The 21,787-nt window shown below is 33.7% G+C and overlaps 1 protein-coding gene, 1 long non-coding RNA gene and 1 pseudogene across 3 annotated transcripts; 2 read left to right on the top strand and 1 right to left on the bottom strand.

The window, feature by feature from the left end:
- The window catches only part of LOC139842253 (uncharacterized), a 191,922-nt pseudogene that overhangs the window by 119,145 nt on the left and 50,990 nt on the right, over nt 1-21,787 (bottom strand).
- On the top strand, nt 1,402-7,391 carry LOC139839469 (uncharacterized). 2 transcript variants are annotated; one of them, XM_071829533.1, is made up of 14 exons: nt 1,758-1,798; nt 2,251-2,339; nt 2,468-2,516; nt 2,638-2,662; nt 2,847-2,885; nt 3,132-3,214; nt 3,754-3,871; nt 4,000-4,145; nt 4,249-4,618; nt 4,868-4,971; nt 5,171-5,363; nt 5,452-6,147; nt 6,467-6,517; nt 6,663-7,391. In XM_071829533.1, the coding sequence occupies exons 7-14, from the start codon at nt 3,798-3,800 to the stop codon at nt 7,009-7,011; spliced, it is 1,983 nt and encodes a 660-aa protein (XP_071685634.1). In that variant the 5' UTR covers nt 1,758-1,798; nt 2,251-2,339; nt 2,468-2,516; nt 2,638-2,662; nt 2,847-2,885; nt 3,132-3,214; nt 3,754-3,797; the 3' UTR covers nt 7,012-7,391. The 2 variants fall into 2 exon arrangements, with proteins under 2 accessions (XP_071685635.1, XP_071685634.1); XM_071829534.1 differs by lacking the exons at nt 2,468-2,516; nt 3,132-3,214 and adding an exon at nt 1,402-1,565 and having other exon boundaries at nt 1,744-1,798.
- Nucleotides 8,382-18,407, top strand: LOC139904312 (uncharacterized). Its single transcript, XR_011778730.1, has 6 exons — nt 8,382-8,480; nt 8,990-9,027; nt 9,129-9,217; nt 9,484-9,601; nt 17,676-18,049; nt 18,156-18,407. It is a non-coding gene; the product is annotated as an uncharacterized lncRNA (long non-coding RNA).

Raw genomic sequence — 21,787 nt, 5'->3', positions numbered from 1 at the left:
TGTCTGTGATTTATCTAGGGTTAGGGTTTTATTTTTCAATCAAAGTACTGTAATTCATTAACAATATGATACTACGGCGTATCTCACTAGCTTACGTGGATTTAATATCCGTTAAAAGCATGGATTCACTGTACTATACCATTATAATTTTATAATTTAAATTGATATAATTGATAATTGATAATTGATGTATTATGTTCTCGTTGATTTAGCTATCAGGGTTTAGGGTGTCTTGGTTCCATTAATGTTTATGTAATTATATGTTGGTGGTGATATGATAAGATAATGGTTTATGTATGCAGTAGTTGTATTGTGGGTCAATTGATTGCTGTTTTAGTATTTGGTACACTAATGGTGACATTTTTTTTTACAGGAATTTGCACAATTCAATTGTAATTAGTGGATAATGTAAAAAAAATGAAATATAGTGGTTTTTCATTACTCATTTGGGTCAGATAGGCTATTATGTTAAAATATTTTTAGGTCGAATAGTGCAGTGTTTTGGGTATATGGGTTCTCATATAAATTTGGGTGTCCTTGTAGAATTTTTATTTTTATGTTTACATTACTCTGTCTTTTGATAGGTTTATGACAGAAGTATGCTGTTTTTGGGTAGATTTATATGTGTGTGTTGTGTGTGTGTCTTACATATATTTATTTTTAGTCAGATACCCGTAATAAGCATATTCGTTCCACACACTACTATATGTGCATATATAGATTGGTTAAAGTACAAAGACTCTATTATAAAAAGGTTAAAAAGTCTACTTATATTGACTTTTTTTGTTAATTTTATTGTATCAACTTTTATTCATTTGATGATTGTTGAAACATGTATCGAGCCTTTTAAGAACTCATAATGTGAAAAATCTTCAAAGGTGAAAGATGTATCAATATTTGTCCAAGTAAATGTGAAAAATTATCAATTTTTTTCTTTTATAAATGTATAAAATGTATCAGTTTTTATTATTAATTTGTTTTGTGGATTAATAGTGTGTGTATCAAGGATTTTAGCTCTTTTTTACCCTTTTTTACAATAAGAACCTTTTTTACCATAACCTTACCAGACACGCGCACACACACACACACACACACACACATATATATATATATATATATATATATATACACACATATGTGCGTGTATGTATTTCCATTATATATATATATATATATATATATATATATATATATATACACGCACATATGTATATATATATATATATATATATGTGTGTGTGTGTGTGTGTGTATATATATTTTGCTTCATCCTGAGAAAGAGTCTACATTTGACTTCAGCTGATGGTTTGTATCAGTGATTTACCATTTTAGACTTAGCATTTTTGTTGGGCTGAACATTATGTGATGGACATATTCGTTTTTCTAGGTATTATGAAACTAACCAAGTACACTTTTTCTCTCTATATATGTGATGCACAGACTAAGTGCTCGTGGAATGCTGGATTGACAGGTTTCCAGATACAAGAAAAATGAGCAAGAAGAACCCGTTTGTATACTTGGACGTGTCTATAGATGGAGATCCTTTTGAAAGAATGGTTTTTGAGGTGTTTTTAGCATCTTTTTAAATATATTTCGTCGGTTTTCTCAGTTTTAGTATTTATTTATGCGTTGCTGCTATTAAATGCATTTTGATGTGTTATAAAGGAAACATAATGCACATTCGATATCTACTGTACTGATGATAAATGTGAGGAACTCATACTGTTTTATATTGATTTGCAGCTCTTCTCGGATATTGTTCCCAAGACTGCTGAGAATTTTCGCGCATTCTGTACTGGTAATATGTTCACTGTAGTTGGCACTTGTGTTCTGCACCTATTTGACGTTTCTGTTATATTACGTATTACATCATAGAATATTACTCAAAAGTATTGTGTTGTACCTTGGAATATTTTCTAAATAAATGAGCGTGTATTGTTTTTCTTAGTAGAGTTTAACCGACCCATATACAGTTTGTAAGTTGAAGATATGCTTTATGAGGTCTTTATATTCTTATTATTTTATAATTATTTAAATTAGTAGACATCATCTGTCTGTGGATCTGCATAAATAGGTATTTATTTAAGTATAGAAGCTTAATGAGTGCATCATTTGGGAAAACAAGTTTGGGCTTGTCTTATTTCCATGCACTACTATCTAACAGTCATACATTTTTGCATGCTTTGCAGTAGGGGCTTATTATTGTTTATTATAAACTTATAATATACTGAATGCTTAATTCATTTGCAGGAGAAAAAGGGAATAGTCAGAAAACTGGAAAGCCTCTACACTACAAGGGGTCCTTCTTTCACCGCATAGTCAAAGGATCCATGGCTCAGGTATGGTCTATATCATATACATCCATGTATGATATGGTCTGTCTGTTTTCAAATTACTTTCGTCCAGCTCTGCATGTTTTCATGGTGGCTTGACTAAAATTAGTCAGCTATCCTTGTTTACAATGTAGGATACAGGGTTGATGGTCACAACTGCTTTTCTTGTGATGTAGTTTTAAGGTTGTACATATTTGATTATATACCGTAACACTAATTCTGAAGCTTCTTTTAAATAAGCCAGCTTTATATAATGATTTATAAATGTTAATAATTGTAAATTAATGGCTCATTTGTTTTGCAGGGTGGGGATTTTCATAAACGTGATGGTATGTACATTCTACCACTTAACTCTTCTAAAATTTCAATTTCATGTTATGTCTTCACTATCCTAAATATGATGTGCACCATGTACCCATTGTATATACAATCCTAATTTCATTACCTTCATTCTGATTAAGCAGTAGAGGACTATTAGTTAAGTCTGACTCTAATATTTTGTTTTACTTGCAGGTAGTTACGGAGAGAGCATATACGGTGGGAAGTTTCCAGGTGAGAAGTCACTCTGTTAAATGATCGTAGTATATATTTGAGTTATGATGATCTTGGTGTGTTCTAGGTAGTCGAGGATTTTCTTTTTAATAATGCTACAAAAGTGTATTGTTAATTGTCATTGTCATTTATATTTAATAAGCATTAATTTTTGTTCACTCAAAATTATATATTTATTCTGTTTTACAATACGCCACATGTATTTTGAAAGAAAATGGGTTTTTCGTTTTTGAATTGCCTGTGAAGGTTGTGGCTGACATTGGTCGTATTCTCGCTGCATGGGAGCTCGACCCACAATGAAATCAGACAATTTTAATTGTCTTGAAATGGTGGGTGTATGAATATCTTTTGCGCCTTTGTTTCTAGATTGGTTTGAGATCCATGGTATGTGGATTCAGTATAGTATATAGTTCTGAACATTTATGTAGATACTGTTCTATGATATGCTTTGATTGAACGAATATGCTGTCTTAGGCGTTTTAGTGCATTTCTATACTTGTATGTTCTACTTTCATGGTAGAAGACCTACAAGCGCCTTACCCTGACTTCATGCTTTTGATCTACGTTAAGTGGTTGAAATTTTCATCATGTACTACTGCTTTTTGAAAGGCTACTTTATTTCAAGTGTGTTGGGAAGAAATTGCCACTTGGTGTATCAGGGGCATTTTGAATGAATGTCGTTTATAATGCTTTATCTACTAGTCCAGGTTTCGAATGAATTAGCACTCGAAACAGGGTCATTTTGCAATTGACTTGTCGTGACTACTAAGATCAGCAATTGAGTTTTTCAATATGTTCTCAAGTTAAGGTGTTAGCCATTTATGTCAATGTTATATACTGATGATAATGCTTGGTTATGACATTCCAGATGAATCTTCCAAGCTAAAACATGATTCACCCGGCCTTCTAACAATGGCAGTTGCAGATCGTGATTCACGTGGTTCTCTGTTTAACTTGACCTTTGGTCCTAATCGGCATCTTGATAGGTATGGTAATCTCTAAGGTTAAAATGTTATTCTTATTCTCAGAGCTACATCTATGTCAGCACTTAAATGTCAGTAGATAGTTTCAATAAGTTGGCAAGTTCGATTCTGAAATTTGCTTTCTTGAATAGGAAATATATTGTTTTTGGAAAGCTTGTGGAAGGGGTTGAGGTATTAAAAAAGATTGAAAATGCGGGTGATGAAGACGGAAGACCTACTGTAACTGTGAAGATCAAATATTGTGGTGAATTAGGCGAAAGCGAGAATCAGAGTTCTGGTATGATGGATGAATTTGTTTTATTTAGTTGGAAATATAATTAAATTGTTGCCCTTTATTACTAGTCGAATGTAACTTGTCTGTTTATTTGTTATTTATACAGATAAGAAAGTATCAAGTAAGAAAATGGGCAAAGATGTTTCTTCAGAGGTTCATAGCCATGAAATGCGGAAAAAGGGAAAGCACAAAAAATCCTCAAAAGATCGAAGGAAGAAGAGAAAAAGATATTCATCAAGTGAATCAGATAGTTCTTCAGACACGGAGTCAGACGAATCTGACTCAGATAGTGATTCTGATTCAGACCTATCTGATTCATCATCATCTTCATCTGATGTCAGTTCTTCAAGTGATGATAGACGTAAGAGAAAGAAGAGAGCATCTAGAAAAGATCGGCACAGGCGTAAACGGAGAGACAAGAGACGTGAGAAGAAGCGCAGGAAGCGTGATAAGAAGTCTAAACACCGATCAAAAAGGTTGGGATAATAAACTCTATAAATTCTGAAGTTTTTAACAGATTAAGTACTTAAATGCTATTTCCATGCTATCTGATTGTACTATAAACTTGTTTTGCAAATATCTTGCTATTAGATTGTAGGTGCCTCTGTTTTAGAATTGGTGTGAAGATCTTCAACTTCGTTTTGCTTTGTATTTCCATTTCACCTTTTTTTGTTTTTTTAATGTGGTACATTATCATCATTGTTTTCATTCTTGTATAATTTCAGGACGACTGTTAATGTCAGCGAGGATGCGAGTGAAAGTGGATCTGAAGATAACGGTGATGTCAGAAAGCCTAATCGAAAACATAATAATTCGGTGAAGATCACTGGTATGATGGCGATGTACCATACCTTTTAGATTTTGTTCTAATTTTTTTATGTATACGTATATGAATTTGTGGTACAAAAACCTACATTCACCATATACCTATGGCGACACTAGATATTATTATTATTTTTAATATAAGATATTATTATTATTTTTAATATAAAATAATTTTATGCTTCCATGTATATGTATATGTGTAGATGGAAATCACTCTCCTTCAGCTGAAGTTGAAGATGGTTCTCTTGGTCATAAAAACGGAGGTGCATATGTTACAGATGAAAGGAAGGAAGGTGAATATCCTAAGGAAAATGGTAACAGGCCGAGCAACGGTAATGATTTGGCGAAGGTTTCTGAGATACCCGATGTTGTAGATGACCATCCACACAATTCCAGGTTCACTATCACTTTTCAAAGCTTACAAAAATACTGGTGTTTCATTACATTTTCATAGGTCTCATCGTTAACAAATTATTTTATACAGAAGCAGGAGCAAAAGTCCTCAAAGGGCCCTGAGCAAGAGCATGAGCATGAGCATTAGTCCTAGGAGGAGCCTTAGTGTGAGCCCCAGGCGCAATTTAAGCAGGAGCCCGAGTGTCAGTACGTCTCCTAGGCGTCCCACTCAACTCAAAAATCGTAGTATTAGCCGAAGCCGAAGCCCAATTAGAAGCTTCAGCAGAAGTCCTGTGAGGGGCAAAAAAGTAAGAAGCATAAGCCGAAGCCCGATAGCGTCACGAGCTCGTATCAGTGTTAGCAGGAGCCCCACACCGTCACCGCCTCGAACATCATTAAGAAAGTCGGTTAGCAGAAGTCCTGTTAGATCTTCTAGAAGAAGTCCTGTGAGAAGCTCGGGCCGGATCCCGTTGAGGAGGAGTCCGAGTCGAAGCTCGGGTCGAGTCCCGTTGAGGAGGAGTCTAAGCAGGAGTCCTGTTAGAGCACCTTTGAGGGGTAGTCGTCGCAGTTATTCAAGGAGTCCTGTTGGTGGTCGTAGGGGTAGGTCCCGGTCCCCTTTAGGTGACCGTGGAAGGAGCTTATCTCGAAGTGGTTCGTCTGATGGATCACCTAAGCGTATTAGAAGAGGAAGGGGTTTTAGTAACCGATATTCTTATGCACGTAGATATCATTCCCCTGATCGTTCTCCAGTTCGATCTTATCGGTATGGCAGGAGTGACTGTGACAGGTAACAGTCTTACTGTAAACAGTTTTTTTTTTTTGATATTTTTTTTATGCATAGACAACCTTGCTAATGGAGGGGTTGGGTAATGGCTGACAAAGATTAATTTGTGGTACTTGTCTGGTTGGCTGACAACACTTTTGTCACCGTATTTAGTAATAAAAATTGTAAATGCCAATATGCTTATGAAAATAATATAACTTTGATGGTAATTAGTAATTAAATTTGTTTTATTTACATAAAAAAAGTTTCTTCAAGTTTCCGTACAAAAAAGAAACACACTTGGGAATGAAACAATTTGTACCAATTACACGCTTGTTTGTAGGTACCCGAGCTACAGGCGTCGCAGCCCAATGAGAGACAGAAGTCCACCAAGGTATTCTGTATCAGCTGAACCTCTTTCTAATATGAATTTAGCTGTCACAAGTAAAGATGTACCAACTAAAAAGAAATAATTTATGGTCTGCAACTAGTTATAGAAAATCTCATTTGATTTATAATATTCTTTATTGTATTTACAGGTACAGAGCTAGAAGAAGTAGGACGCGTAGTCCAAGTGTATCACGAAGCCCTGTTCGCTTTCGTCGCCATTACAGTCGCAGCCGCTCTCCAGTGGAGACTTCTCGATACAGGTCATCACCACCGGTTGAAAGACGAAGGGCGCCTCGTAGTAGAACTCCACCGTCTCGAAGCAGGAGCCCCTATGAAACAAGAGCTTCTTCACCCTCACCACCACCTAGAAGGACCAGCAAGTCAAAGTCAAAGTCAAATTCAAAGTCAAAATCCCTCTCAAGGTCAAGGTCTAGATCGTGGTCTGGAAGCCCTCCTCCTAAGAAAGGACTCGTCTCTTATGGAGATGGTTCTCCTTGACTCTGGTCAAAAGTGAGAAATTGATGTTTGATGAGATGTGTTTAGGTTGAGGAATTCACATTTTCTGTGCTATTTGGATGCATTTGGAAGGGGCGTCGAATATGTATTGGTGTGTTTTAATAAATTGAGAATCATCTTTGTTTTTGTTTCCTTGTGTTTCCTGTCTATGAAAGTGTTAGACTTGTTAAGACGATTTGGACTTGTTTTCAGGAGTTTAGACCCATGGAGAGGATTATGATTTTAAAGCGTCTGATATTAACTCAATTGTCATGGGATTATGTTATTTAAGCTACTATTGTTATGGCTATCAGGCTATGGCATATTAGCTTTATATTGTGCTATTAGCATGTTGGATATTGAGGCATGTCCATCAGATATTAGATGTAGTTTTGTGTTTATTTGTGTTGTATTTTATGTTTAGTTTGGTACTAGTAAGATTGCGGAAAATACCAAAATTTTCGTTGATGATTGTGCTACAGTGTTGAAGATGTGGCCTTTCAGGTGTAAAAGGGTATTAAAAAAAAAGGAATCTATATTCAGGACTCAAACTGAGCCGGTATAGACCATATACGGAGTATATAAAGCTTCGAGATTTTGTTTTAACTATGTGTGAATTTTACCGGGTATTTACTCGGTTTGGTACTCGTCTCGAGAATGTAAGGATATAAGTTTATACACCGTTAAAAAATCAGGATTATGGTGTCTCAGATCATCAATCTATTTTATATTTTATAGTTTGCAAAAAACTTATATTGCCAAATAGGTGATAATTTTCTCTTGAACTGTCATGTATCATTCAGCCAAATAGTGCATAATTCTACAAGGCTGATAATTAATGATTCACGTTTACTTGCCGTTCCAAAAAAATTGATAACGGACAGCTAATTCACCTATTTTTATTCTACCGATATGGGGACCGATACTAAACCCATTATATTTGTACAGTATTCAACAAGTTAGTGAAAAAATAGTAGTACTAACTAGTTTAGTACGTTTCGGTACCACTATTCGATAAGTTAGTGAAAAAAATAGTAGGATATGTATGTTTCTGAAACCAAGGTTTTTCAAAACTCAGGAGAGTACTCGGTTCAGATAATATTTAATCTGTTTTAACTTCATTGAATATTGGTTATATGCCTTATAATGGGACACGAGCACACATGTTAGCAAAATCTTACTTTATAATCTACATATAATTTAACTAAACTATAAACAAAATACGAAGTACTCGTATATATTTATACAAGTTACATGGTTAACGAATTAATTTACCAATTTAAATTTAAATAAATAGAAACAGTTGAAACTTTGTTAATGCTTAGGGGGTTATATTGTACCCGAGCCTAAATTTAGGGTAACCGTCTCACAACTCACCAGATAATCGGAAAAACACACACACATATCCGACCGTCGCATCTCCGTCACTCTCTCCGGCGATATACAAAGACTACCGCCATCTCATTTCACTGGTATGATGAAATTGCTCCTTTACAAACCAATTTACCTTATATTTTTTCAATATGATCTGTTATCTACATGTTTTTCAATATGATCTGTTATCTACATGTATAATGTTGGATTGCGTGAACTTTGACAGTAGTAGAGAACAAATATAGAAAAAAAAATACGAAATATGAACATGATTTATGCAATAAAAACTACAATATGTTTTATTTTAGCTAATATGATCAGTAAAGTGTATGTAATGTTATGTTGCTTAATCGAGCTCATTAATGGTGAACTGTGAGAATATTGTAGAAAAATGTATACAAATAAATAACTATGAATATTTTTCAAACAATTAAAACTATATCATGCTTTATTTTTTGTAATATGATCACTAAAGTGCATATGTGATGTTATATAACTTATTTCTGCTCGATAAAAGCTATATCATATTTTATATTTTTGTTTGATGCCAGTGACAGTTGCTTGTCATGTACTTATTTTGTAACTTTTGATGTGTTTCTATCTGCAGGATTGAGGAAATACTTGCATTAGTACAGTCCCTGCTTCGTAAGAAATCGATACACCCTGGTGGCGAGTGATGTTTATATAAAAAACGATCAAGTTTTTATTTATTTATTAGTTTTTTTTTTTCCTTTTCAAATTTGCAGATTATGAACATGATGCCATATAGTCTTTTCTGGAAAGTGGAGACTAGGATCAACCAATTTATCAGTTGGTTACATGTTTTATTGTCTAGGTATAATCACATCGACTAATTCTTGGTATTTTACTGCAAGTCTGCAACTCTTATAAATGCATTCAGACATGCTTTCTCCTTTTAATTGATGATGGTTTCTGGATTATACTAAACATGGATACTTTTGAATTCACTGTTTACTCTCATTTTGATTTGTTTGAAGTTATTATAGTTTCCATAATGTTTGCTATCGAGTAATGCATGTTTTCTACCATAAAGAGGTTATGATTAATATATTGTATTGCTCTTGGTTTTATGGTTGACAGGTGACGATGGGTATGGATCGTTTTGTTCTAAGCACTGTGGTATATGTCAAACAAGGCTCCATGGCCTGCCAATATATGATGAAATTTACAAGGCAAAGGCATTGGGATCATCAAAAAAGTATGTTTCTATCTGGCGTATGACATATTTATAGCATATTGTTTGAAATAATTGTCGTAGAAATCAGAAATTCTATATTTTTGTGAGTTTGGGTTGTCACTGCAATTGTGATGGCATCTGGTAAATTATCAAACACAATTTCTGACTGCATTTTTCAAATTCAATCTCATTGTGATGACGAAATTAAAGAGAAGGCACTCCAAACCCTAGTTTTCATCACAAAAACAAGTCCTTCACATAGAAATTTAGTTATGCAGAATGTACAAGTAATTCCCACTATGCTCACTCTACTTAAGTCCTCTTCTTGCACTTTTGAAAAACTCTCAATTTCCATCCTCTTCAATCTCTCGTTAAACCCTAATCTTAAATCGACCCTTGCTGACATAGAAATCATTCTACACCTCAATACTTTAATTCTCTCTTGTGGGTCCCTTGAGACTAGCAAATTAGCAGCTTCTCTTATATGTAGCCTGGCTATGCTAGACAAGAATAAAGCCGTTTTTGGGGTAGCAAATACCGTTCAGACTTTATTGATGGCAATTTCAAAACCAAATAGTCTTATTACACATCACCTTCTTAGCTCGCTTGCCGAATTGGTGCACTTTCATGGGAATTGCACGTTGGCTGTTAGATTGGGAGCCGTTGGTGTTCTTTTGAGGATTGTAGAGAACCAAGAATGTGAAGATTTGAGTGGGACCGCTCTTGTTATACTAGGGCTTCTTGCTAGGTTTAATGAAGGGCTAAAAGCTTTGACATGCACGCCTAGTATTGTGAGTAGAATGCACGTTGTGTTGAAAGGTAGGTGCATGTTAAGCAATGAAGGTGCGGTTGAGGTACTTATACGTGTTTTAGATGAGAGTGAGGAATGTTTGAGAGACGCAATGGGGTCGAATGATCTCATGTTTGCCTTAGCCGAACTCTCGGTGAGAGGATCAACAAGAGCTCGGGAAAAGGCTTCCCTTTTGTTAAGAAAACTAGAGGATTGTGAGCCGTATATGTTCTATTGTCCTTGCAATTGTAAAATAGGATGTTTCTCATAGAAAAGTACTCCGTAATATTATAAGAGTTTCGTTTGTTTTGTAGAACATTAGTGGATATGTTGCCAGAAAATGTTGTGACTTTCATGTTTGCGCATTAAAAATTGATCTTAGTGTAGAATGTAGCTCCCATCTAACCAGATCACATTTTATGAAGTCTATGTAGGGATGAAAAATGACTAAATGAGAGAATATATGCCATGACTTTAGGAAGAAAATATTTGCTTGGCTTAATTGTTATGTGTGCATCACATATTTGCATTTCCCAAATTAGGAAGGTATAAATTTTTTTGGTACAATTAACACCGTGTTTTAGCATTTATTGGGAAAATGGGGTTCATTGCTCTTGACATGCTGGATCATTCCTTCAAATATGTTTTTTTATGTGTGCGTGTGTGTGTGTGTGTGACCGTATGATTATCAAATCTAGTTGAATAAATGTATCGTGTAGGCAAGTGTTATGGAAAATATGAGTTTATAATTTTTGTGAAAGCAAAAAATTTATTAAAAATATGAAAGTGTTGTGGCAAAATTGAAATATTAAATATTATCCTACCGGTTTCAAACATAATAGTTAAGTGTCTCTCTTACCAAACTATTTTTGTAAGCTTATGAATGAAGTGTGGGTGTTTTGCAAATATAAATTCTTTACTCTCTCTCTCTCTCCCCCCCACACACGCACGCATATATATATATATATATATATATATATATATATATATATATATATATATATATATATATATATATATATATATATATATATATATATATTGGTAGGATCAAGGGGGAAGTAACCAACCGGGGGGAAGCGGGGGAAAGTAAAAAATTTTTTTCTTTTTTTTTCGGTTTTTGAAAAAACTTTGTTCACGAACATTATAGATGGGATGAAAATATGAACATTTAATAAAGACACTTTGTGATAAATGTTTTTATTTTGGCGGGAAAACGTTCGAAGAATTAATATATAACAATTATCGTGTTTTTCGAGCATATGTTGAAGTTTTAGATATTAGGGTTTAGATATTACGGTTTAGATATTAGGGTTTATAGGGTTTAGATATTAGGGTTTAGAAATTTAGGGTTTAGGGTTTAGATTTAGGATTTAGATTGGGTTTTTAACACGAACGGTAGGGTTTAGGGTTTTGGGTTTAGTCCCTAAACCCAAAACCCTAAACTCTAAATCGGGCTAAATTTTACTTCACAAAACATGAAAAAAAAACGTTAACATTCTTCACGATCAATATTATCTTGAATGTTATTTTTGTCGATCGTTTTCCCTCCTAAATAATAACATTCATCACGAAGTGTCTTTTTTAAATGTTCATATTTTCGTGTGATCTTGATGCCTGGAAAAAAAAATTGAAAAAAAAAAACGAAAAAAAAAAATTTTGCTTCCCCCCGATTGGTTACTTCCCCATTGATCCTGCCCCTATATATAGAGAGAGAGAGAGATTTAATGGAAGCACTTTTTTTGGGGGGAAGTAATTTTTTTTCGTTTTTTGAAAAAACTTTGTTCACGAACATTATAGATTAGATGAAAATATGAACATTTCACGAACATTATAGATTAGATGAAAATATGAACATTTAAAAAAGACACTTTGTGATGAATGTCATTATTTTGGCGGGAAAACGTTCGAAGAAAAAAATAAAAACATTCAATGCATTGAATGTTTTGCTGCTGAGTTTTTTTAAGGGGTTAGAAATTAGGGTTTAGAATTAGGGGGTTATAAATTAGGTTTTAGCTATTACGGTTTAAAAATTAGGGTTTTGGGTTTAGAAATTAGGGTTTAGGGTTTAGAAATTAGGGTTTAGATTGAATATTTTAACACGAACGGTTTAGAGTTTAGGGTTTAGGGTTTTGAGTTGAGGGTTTACGGAGTAAACCCGAAAACCCTAAACTCTAAATCGGGCTAAATTCGAAAAAAACACTTCACACAAGATGAAAACAAAACGATGCAAATAAACTCAGCAGCAAAACATTCAATGCATTGAATGTTTTTATTTTTTTCTTCGAGCGTTTTCCCGCCAAAATATTGACATTCATCACAAAGTGTCTTTTTTAAATGTTCATATTTTCATCTAATCTATAATGTTCGTGAACAAAGTTTTTTCAAAAAACGAAAAAATAAAAAAAAATAATTTGCTTCCCCCTTCCCTCCAAAAAAGTGCTTCCCTCTTGATTATGACCCTTCAAGAGGGAAGTAACCAATCGGGGGGAAGCAAACACTTTTTTTTTTTTTTCGTTTTTTGAAAAAACTTTGTTCACGAACATTATAGATGGGATGAAAATATGAACATTTAATAAAGACACTTTGTGATAAATGTTTTTATTTTGGCGGGAAAACGCTCGAAGAAGTAATATATAACAATTATCGTGTTTTTTGAGCGTATGTTGAGGTTTAGAAATTTAGGGTTTAGATTTAGGGTTTAGATTTAGGATTTAGATTGAGTTTTTAACACGAAGAGTTTAGGGTTTAGGGTTTAGGGTTTGGTGTTTTGGGTTTATGGAATAAACCCAAAACACCAAACCCTAAACCCTAAACTCTAAATCGGGCTAGATTTTACTTCACAAAACATGAAAAAAAAAAAAAATCGTTCACATTCTTCACGAACAATATTATCTTGAATGTTATTTTTGTCAATCGTTTTTCCGCCTAAATAATAACATTCATCACGAAGTGTCTTTTCTAAATGTTCATATTTTCGTGTGATCTTGATACCGAAAAAAAAAATTTCTAAAAAAAAGCGAAAAAAAATTTTTTGCTTCCCCCCGCTTCCCCCGGATTGGTTACTTCCCCATTGATCCTGCCTATATATATATATATATATATATATATATATATATATATATATATATATATATATATATATATATATATATATACATACATCTATAGGGTGACGATCCCATAGAACTAAGGGTGGGAGAGAACTAGAGAACTGATTGAATGCACCTGCACCTAGCATATGCACTTGTTTTTCAGTCGGTGCTCACAAATTGAAAAAAATTGTAAAAAAAAGGTTTTTTTTTTCTTCAGTATGCCCACAGATTGATCTTCAGTCTGTGGTCTCATAGACTGATTTTTTTTTTTTTTTAAATCTGCCTACATACTGAAGTCAATCCGTGAACAGATTGAAGTCAGTGTGTGCCACGTTGAATATTTTTTTTTTCCTTTTTAAATTAAATTTTGTTTTTTCAGTCTGCCCATACACCGGAGTTCAGTCCGTGAGGGGTTTTATGGGTTCTCTCCCTACCTAAGTACTCTCTTGATCCTTTCACTACATAATTCCAAAATTATTAAGTAACTTAAATCCCTAATTTGCTTGCTTTCACTATTGTTTCCCTCATTGTTCACTTTCCCCTTTATTGCGTCGTCAAGCTCGTCCATCGGGTTAACATCGGTGAGTGTTGCATTGTTTTTCAATTCCTTTAAGTACGCTTTAGCTACAACTAAAGCTACAAGAACTCACTTATCACATTAAATTAGGGTATTGATTTTGCATAATTGGCAATTACATAAAAAAATCGATCATTTAAAGTTTCCTTCAATGCTTTAGATCGGTAAATTGTGTTGCATATGGAAATAATTGTCTGATTGTTCGGAATAAATGCTTGTCGTTCTTATGTTTATCATGAACTTGATCCATGCATGGAAGGTATTTTGGCTTTAATTAAAGCCCTTTTTATTAAAAGGATTAATGATAGTGTTAGGTCTTTATTGTTAATCTAATGAGCTAGTACATTAATTAGGGCAATTTAGTGGATACTTATAGCTTCTTGAGCTTAATGGCTGGTGTCCCTTAGGTTACGATGATAGGGTATTTGATAGTGTGTGCTAGTTGTTGCTCATACACTATGTTGGATCTCCATAATGTCTTTGATCATTTTTAAAAATAATGTTTTTGGTCATTAGATAATGAAATAGGAATGGATTGCAATCCTCTCGTGTTTAAACTAACATGTCTCACTAAGAAAAAGAATGGGTATTTTTAAGCAAAATGGTTGATCTAATTAATTGCCTTTTCTTTTGTGAGGGAACATGAATTTTTCATGATGGGGTGTTTATCTAATCATATTTTTATAGAGTTTAAAGCCCTTGCAATTGAGCACCATTAGAGAAGCTTATCTGTATAACATGTTTCCTCTCAAACTAAGCTAAAAACATGCACATGACTCTTGAGAAACACTTTAAAGGTTATTTAAACACGATAAGACATAAGCTCTTGATAATTTGCTTTCCCGAACACCCCCGGGGCTTCTACATGAGAGGATCCGAACCTTTGGTAGTACCTTAGTACTGTGCAAACCATGAGTTGTCTTTAAGACCCTCAATAACGGATTTGAAGGTATCTAGCTAAAAACTACTTAACTTTTTTAAGCTCACATAAACATGTAGTATATCCAAATCCTTGCTAGAGTTGTGCTTAGGGGAATCTATATGCCACTGGAAAACTAGTTGATTATATGTGATGTGCGCGTGTTAAAAGTGGGACTAATTTGACAAGGTGTAGGCTATCATTCTTTAATTCTTTTAAATCATCATATAGAATATAGATATAGACTAGATAAGACATCTTTTTTCCTTAATTGTTCAGTGTTTTTACTCTGCTTAATTTCAGTGTTCTTTAGTCAGTTCTCTTTACTTTTGGAGCATTGGTTCTTTACCAAGTCAAACTTTATTTATTTTTTTCTTGCACATCGTGCGCATCATCTAGTGTAGCAACTGCGTGTTTTGGCCCACTCAAACGTTAATATCCAACCTTAATATTTTGGTCAAGTCATGCTTTATCTCTCCGACCATCGAATATAATAAATTGCAAATTTGTATTTGCCAGAGTCTTGCTGATTTTTTGGTCTTTTCTTACCTTGAGCCTTAGCTCAATGTAGTCCTACTTCTTCTTAATTAACGCATTTGGGTGTCACTAGCTTTCTTCCTCTGCCTGTTAGTTCCACTATTATCTGTTCAAAAGATATGATTTGAAGTATTAGGTTGGTGAGGCTTTAGGGAATTTTATATCAATATAACTATTTCTAACCTGTTAGTTATTCTTGATCTTGTAGGCTTCTTAACTAATAACTCCATATGTTTTTCCAAAGCACCACTTTTTGAACTACTTTTTAGAAAAGTTCTTGTTAGTTTCTTAGCCGTATAGTTTACTCAGGATGATGAGATACCTTTATTATTCTACATGGACTTCTCTTTTGGTAAGGGTGAATCCAATGTTTTAGGTGTCAAGGAAAGGAACTCAGTCAATTCAGGGCCTTTCCATAGTTTGATGATCTATCTGTACACCACCAAAATTATCCGTACACCACTAAACATGCATTATAATATTGTACTGTACAACCTTCTAAGTGTATCCTTTGACCACTAAACATGCATTATAATATTGTATTGTACAACCTTCTAAGTGTATCCTTTGACGCCCATCTGACAGCTCTCAACTGATAATTGATTAGGCCCCCAAATGCAAGCTTGGATGCTAGCAGCCTACATTATTAGCTTAATTATTCAGTAAAACAAACTCACCCTCTTATTATCGATAAGCGTCCACTGCGAACTTTATTCTTTTCCTATTTATGTGGGATAACCGGAATTGCATCCCTTTGTTGGTTGTATAACCAACTTGATCACACTTTTTAATTACCCAATTTTAATTTAAAAACAATTTGAGCCTTAAGCTATGTTATATACATTTCCCCCCATTTCTTTGTTCATTTAAGGTTCAGTACATAAACTTTATTACTTAAGGTTATTGTGTCAATAACCTTAACTCTTACATACCTTTTATTTACCCAATTTTAGATTAAAATATATTTTGATTCTTACATTATGTTATATGCATTTTCTCCCATTTCTTAATTCACTTAAGGTTTAGTACATAAACTTCATTACTTAAATTTATTGTGTCAATGATAGTTATTTTATCGGTTTAAACTGAACCTGAACCAACTAAGTAATTTTCATTTGCGAAATTCATTTTCGGTTTAATGTTATTACTTCGGTTTTGCTGTAAAAAGACATCCAAACTCAAATAATATTTTCTACTTCTTTTTGACATCATTATTATGTTAACTATGTCCAACCTTTCTTAAATCGTTAGCGAAGCTGTTCAGATTGCCCTTTTAAATGTCATCTCGAAAAGTTTTTCCTAGATATTCCACTACTAATAAGAGCGTTCACTCTTTTTGTAGTGTGTCCACCCATAAGTCAGATAGCTTCCATTGAGATCTATTCTATGTATTTAACAGTCTTTGATGATTTCTATCTTTTTGCTACAATGGTTTCAAGACCTGGGTCAGAGCGGGTTGGGTTGAGCGGATATTTTTTTTATGTGCATCTTACATTAAGGTTTTATATGCGATTTGTTTATTAGGATGATCACAAAAACTAATATCATTATAATCACCAAAACCAATAAACAGCAACTTAGGAGGCTATAAGCATAGGGGAGTTTTAATCTACTCCACCTCTTTGCATTTTAGTTACTGTGTGAGTTTTATATGTTTGAACCCGTCAACGTAGCATATTACCAAGATTGACCCGTTTGTAAATTATAGGGATAGAATTTCCCCTTCTTACATTCACATTCATTTAGTTGATTACATGAGTTCATGGAAGTATGAGTAAAATCTTTTAAGGTTTTTGCCCATGCCTACATTATCAATTTTGGAAATAGTCACTACTAATCTTTCTTTTTTTTGGGTAAAGGTTGGTTATAAATATACTTCATTCTTGTCTAATTTACTCTCATATAAAGGCTTCATGTTAAATTTTTTTATTTTTTTATTTTTTTGTGGTAATCATGATAGTTAGGCCATAGTTAGTTATGGGCTATCAGCTATGGGCATGAATTATGTCGCTCTGTGAAATTAATTATGTATGTTTAGTCTATCAATATTTAAGTCATATATTTGGTATCAATATTTTCCTCTACTAAAGTATCTCTTATTTATCATTAATATTTAAACACTAATTCGTATTTAAAGAATTAATAAACAGATTCTAATTATTCAATTTATTTGATAGCTAGAAAAGATGACCACGACTGGGGATTGGATTTGTGGCAAATGCCAGCACAACAACTTTTATTGGAGAAACAAATGTCAAAGATGCAATGAGGCATGGCTGCCCATAATCAGGACCCGCCCATATGAACCTGTTAGTAGAATCCCTTGCTATAAGCCGGGAGACTGGTTATGTAATGTTAAGTTCTGTGGGGCTCACAACTATGCTTTTCGCATGTTCTGCTATAAATGTGGTACATTTAAGAACATGCAAAACGCAACTGAAATCGTTGGATTCCATAACCTCGTTAATCCAATGAGTCCCGTTGTTTATGTTGTGAAGAGTCTTAAACTCGCTCGTCGAGGGTGGAAGCCTGGAGACTGGTTTTGCGGCAGGTATTTTTTTAATCAATTTTAGGTGCTCACATTGGTTACAGTTTTAACTCACTGTTTTTGTAAAAAAAAAAAAACTTGACCGTCGCTTATGACTTGATTCACACAGGGTTGAGTGCATGGCGCACAACTTTGATTCGCGGTTGACTTGTTTCAAGTGCGGTTCGTCTCGGGAATTGACCAACAATCCATTTTTGAGGGCAATGATTAGCAACACATCCGTGTAATCTCACTGCATATCAGGCTGTTTAGCATGTTGAAACTTTGACTTTGGGTTGTTGCTCTGACCATTTTGTTTCTGCTATATACATTCCTATCTTATCTTATGGTTTCTTCTTATTGATGGTAAAAGACTTTGAATATGATATGAAATTTGGATGAATTATTATAAATAAATTTGCTACTATGTTTGTTGAGATTATATCATATGGATTTTTTGTAAGCTGTTGTGTGGTATTTGAGTTTACATTGTTTAAGAGTATGTTTGGATGTTAGATTTTTTGGAGCTTCTAGTTTTTATGAGAAATTTGTATCTAATAAAAAAACTCCGTTTGATTAAAAGAGTTTGGAACTTTTAGACGGAGAAAAAAAAAACTAAATGCTATCAGAACTAGCGTTTGAGAAAAAACTTCCAGTTTTTTCTGTTATTCTATTATTTAGTTATCTTTTTGGAAGCTTCTAGCTTGAGTTTAAAAACTCGTAATCGATAAAAAAAAAAAAAAACTCCGTTTATTTAAAGAGTTTAAAGCTTTTAGACGGAGAGAAAAAATTAAAAGCTACCAGAACAAGCGTTTGAGAAAGAAAAAAAATCCCAGTTTTTTTTTTGACATTTTTTTTAACAGTTCTGACTCTAGATGGGCAAAAAAACCGGACCCAATCCGATCCGGTGAATTCGATCTGGAACCGGATCCAACAGAAACCGGATCCTAAAAAAATGGGTTCCGGATCCTACCGGACACATGTTTCGAAAAAAACCGGATAAATACCGGATCAAAACCGGATTAGATCCGGATCCCGTTTTGATTATAAAAAAAAAAAGTAGCCGTTTTTTTCAAAAAATCTGCCTTTTTTTGTTTTTTTTGAATGGTTTTGAACCATTTTACCCCCACAATGTGTCTTATAAATAGATAGTAGTGTTTTGGTTCAAAACACACCAAAAAACATTCTCATATTTCTTTCTAAATCACTAAATACTCTCTAATTATACTATAATTACTCTTTAATCTCTATTCTCTACTTACTTATCCTATAATGGATAATTCACAAGCTTCCGCTTCGGTAGCAACATCTTCAGAGAATACACCACAACCGATATTAATTACAAAAAAGAAACAAAGCGAAAAGGTGACGTTTGGTCTAAATTCGAATTGTATGTAATGAATGATGGTGTAGAAAAAGCTCGTTGTACACAATGTTGAAGTTCATGGGTATTTCGGGTAATACTACGTTAAGAAAACATCTTGGAAAAAGTTGTAGCGCAAAGCAAGACCCGAGACAACAAACACTTCAGGCCGATGGTTCGATTTTTGATTACGATGCCGAAGCTCTTCGGCAAGATTTGTCAAGGTTTGTCATCCAACAAGCTCTTCCTTTCAACCACTTCGACAATCCAAAGCTTAAGGAGCTAATTCGGAATCGACTACAACCGCGATATAGCAATGTAAGTCGTACTACCTTAAGACGTGACACATTTAAATTATGGAAAAAAGCTAAAATTGATATAATTGAAGGTTTTCGAACATATAAATATAGTGTTTCTAATTTGTGATATTTGGAGCGCACCACATGGAACGGCTAAATAAGAAAAAAACTATAAAAATATTTTAGAGCGATACCTAAGGTATTTTTATGTGCGACCGCACTTGACCCACGGTTAAATTTTAATGGGGTCAAACGATTGACGACAACAATATATAGCAACTTTGATTGTACGTATGGTCCCGAAGAAAACCGACCCAACTATCTAAATAACCAAGTACACGAATTTAATGACGTTTTTGAGAGAATGTTTGGTATTTATGCAAAAAAATATGGTCGACAAGCAAACCCAATTGTTGACAAAAGGGCGACCTCTTCATCTTCTCGAAGGGCCCGAGACCTCAATATAAGTCTTTTTAACTTAGTACTTGAAGACGCTACCAAGCGTGTACGAACATCGGCACCCACAAGCGAATTGGGAAATTATAAGATGGCAAACTTTGCAGTAGTCATGCGTGAAGAAGAATTTCACAACCTTGACGTTTTAAAATGGTGGCAATCAAAAGAAGACACATATTCAATATTCTCCATTATGGCTCGTGACTTATTTGCTGTTCAAGCTTCAACCGTAGCTTCCGAATCGGTCTTTTCTTTAAGTGTGTGAATGATATCGGAAAGAAGGTCAAGACTTACCCCCGAAGCCGTGAAAGTATGTGTATGTTTGAAGTATTATTTGTACGGGGTAGATAAGATACAAGATCAAACGTCATTAGAAAGTCCATTAGATAATGACGTTGTAGAAATTATAGAGATGGAAGAAAATCAAGCGGGATTATCACCTACATCAACCGAAGAGAATACCGAAAACGAATTGGATAAAGGTGAGTATGAAACAGTTGTGTTGGAGGAAGATCATGAAGCAAATAACCAATGAGTTTTAGTGACTCTAATTGATGACCCCGAATTTCAAGAATGCGAATGAACGAACGCTCGTCGAAAACAACAAAACTTATTTGAGTCATTTGACGACTAAAGTATAACGGGTGATGGCAATGCTGAAGCTTGGTATACTTTAGTCCTAATACATTATCGAGTGATGGCCATGCCGAAGCTCGAAATGTATTAACTTTTGTATAAATTATAATTGTATCGTTCGAATAAAAGTGTTGTTATTTATATTATTTATAGTGTTTATCGCTATAATAAAAATGTTGTTTTATATATTATCTATTATGTTAAGCATTATAACTTTTGTTTATATTTATTATATTATTGTTGTTCAAACTTCAAACGTTGAAAAAATCGAATCATTGAAATTTCAAAATATAACTGGCAAATCGAATCCTAGTCCGAAAAAAATACGAAAAAAATCCGGTTGAGAACCGAAAAAAAATCCGATTCCGGAAAAAAATGCAAAAAAATATGACGCTGAGAACCGGATCTTAAAAATCCGGACAAAAAAATCCGTTTTTTTGTTCAAATCCGATTTTTTATCCGGTTTGTGCAACCTCTAATTACTATCTATATATCTAAAAGAAAGAGGGCAAGTGAATAGTGAAGTCTAGAAGCTTCACAAACTAACTCCAAACTTTTTATTTTTTACAACTCAACCCCAAACCTTCATAATAGCTAACTTCATAGTTTTTATAAACTTATCACAAACTTTTCACATTTTATAATTTAACCATAAAACTTTTCATTCATTGTAGACCGCTCACACAATTTTTACTATCTAATAACTATTCATTATTATTAATATTAATATTATTATTATTATACCTTATATCTAAAAGACAAAACCCAAGTGAATAGTAGCTCAAAAAATTCACAACCCACCCCAAGTCTTTTACTTACTTACATTTTAATCCCAAAAAATTATATAATAGCTAACTTTATGGTTTTTACAAACTTATCACAAAGTTTTAACATTTTATACTTTAACCATTAAGCTTCTCATTCGTTCTAAATCGACTACATACTTTATATACTACCTAATAGACAAAAAAAATCCTTATATCTAAAAGACAAAGCCCAAGTGAATAG

This window comes from Rutidosis leptorrhynchoides, chromosome 4, assembly GCF_046630445.1.
Source record: "Rutidosis leptorrhynchoides isolate AG116_Rl617_1_P2 chromosome 4, CSIRO_AGI_Rlap_v1, whole genome shotgun sequence".
Classification (NCBI taxonomy): domain Eukaryota; kingdom Viridiplantae; phylum Streptophyta; class Magnoliopsida; order Asterales; family Asteraceae; genus Rutidosis; species Rutidosis leptorrhynchoides.
Note: the sequence above shows the minus strand (reverse complement) of the source record. Positions and strands in the feature narration are given on the sequence as shown.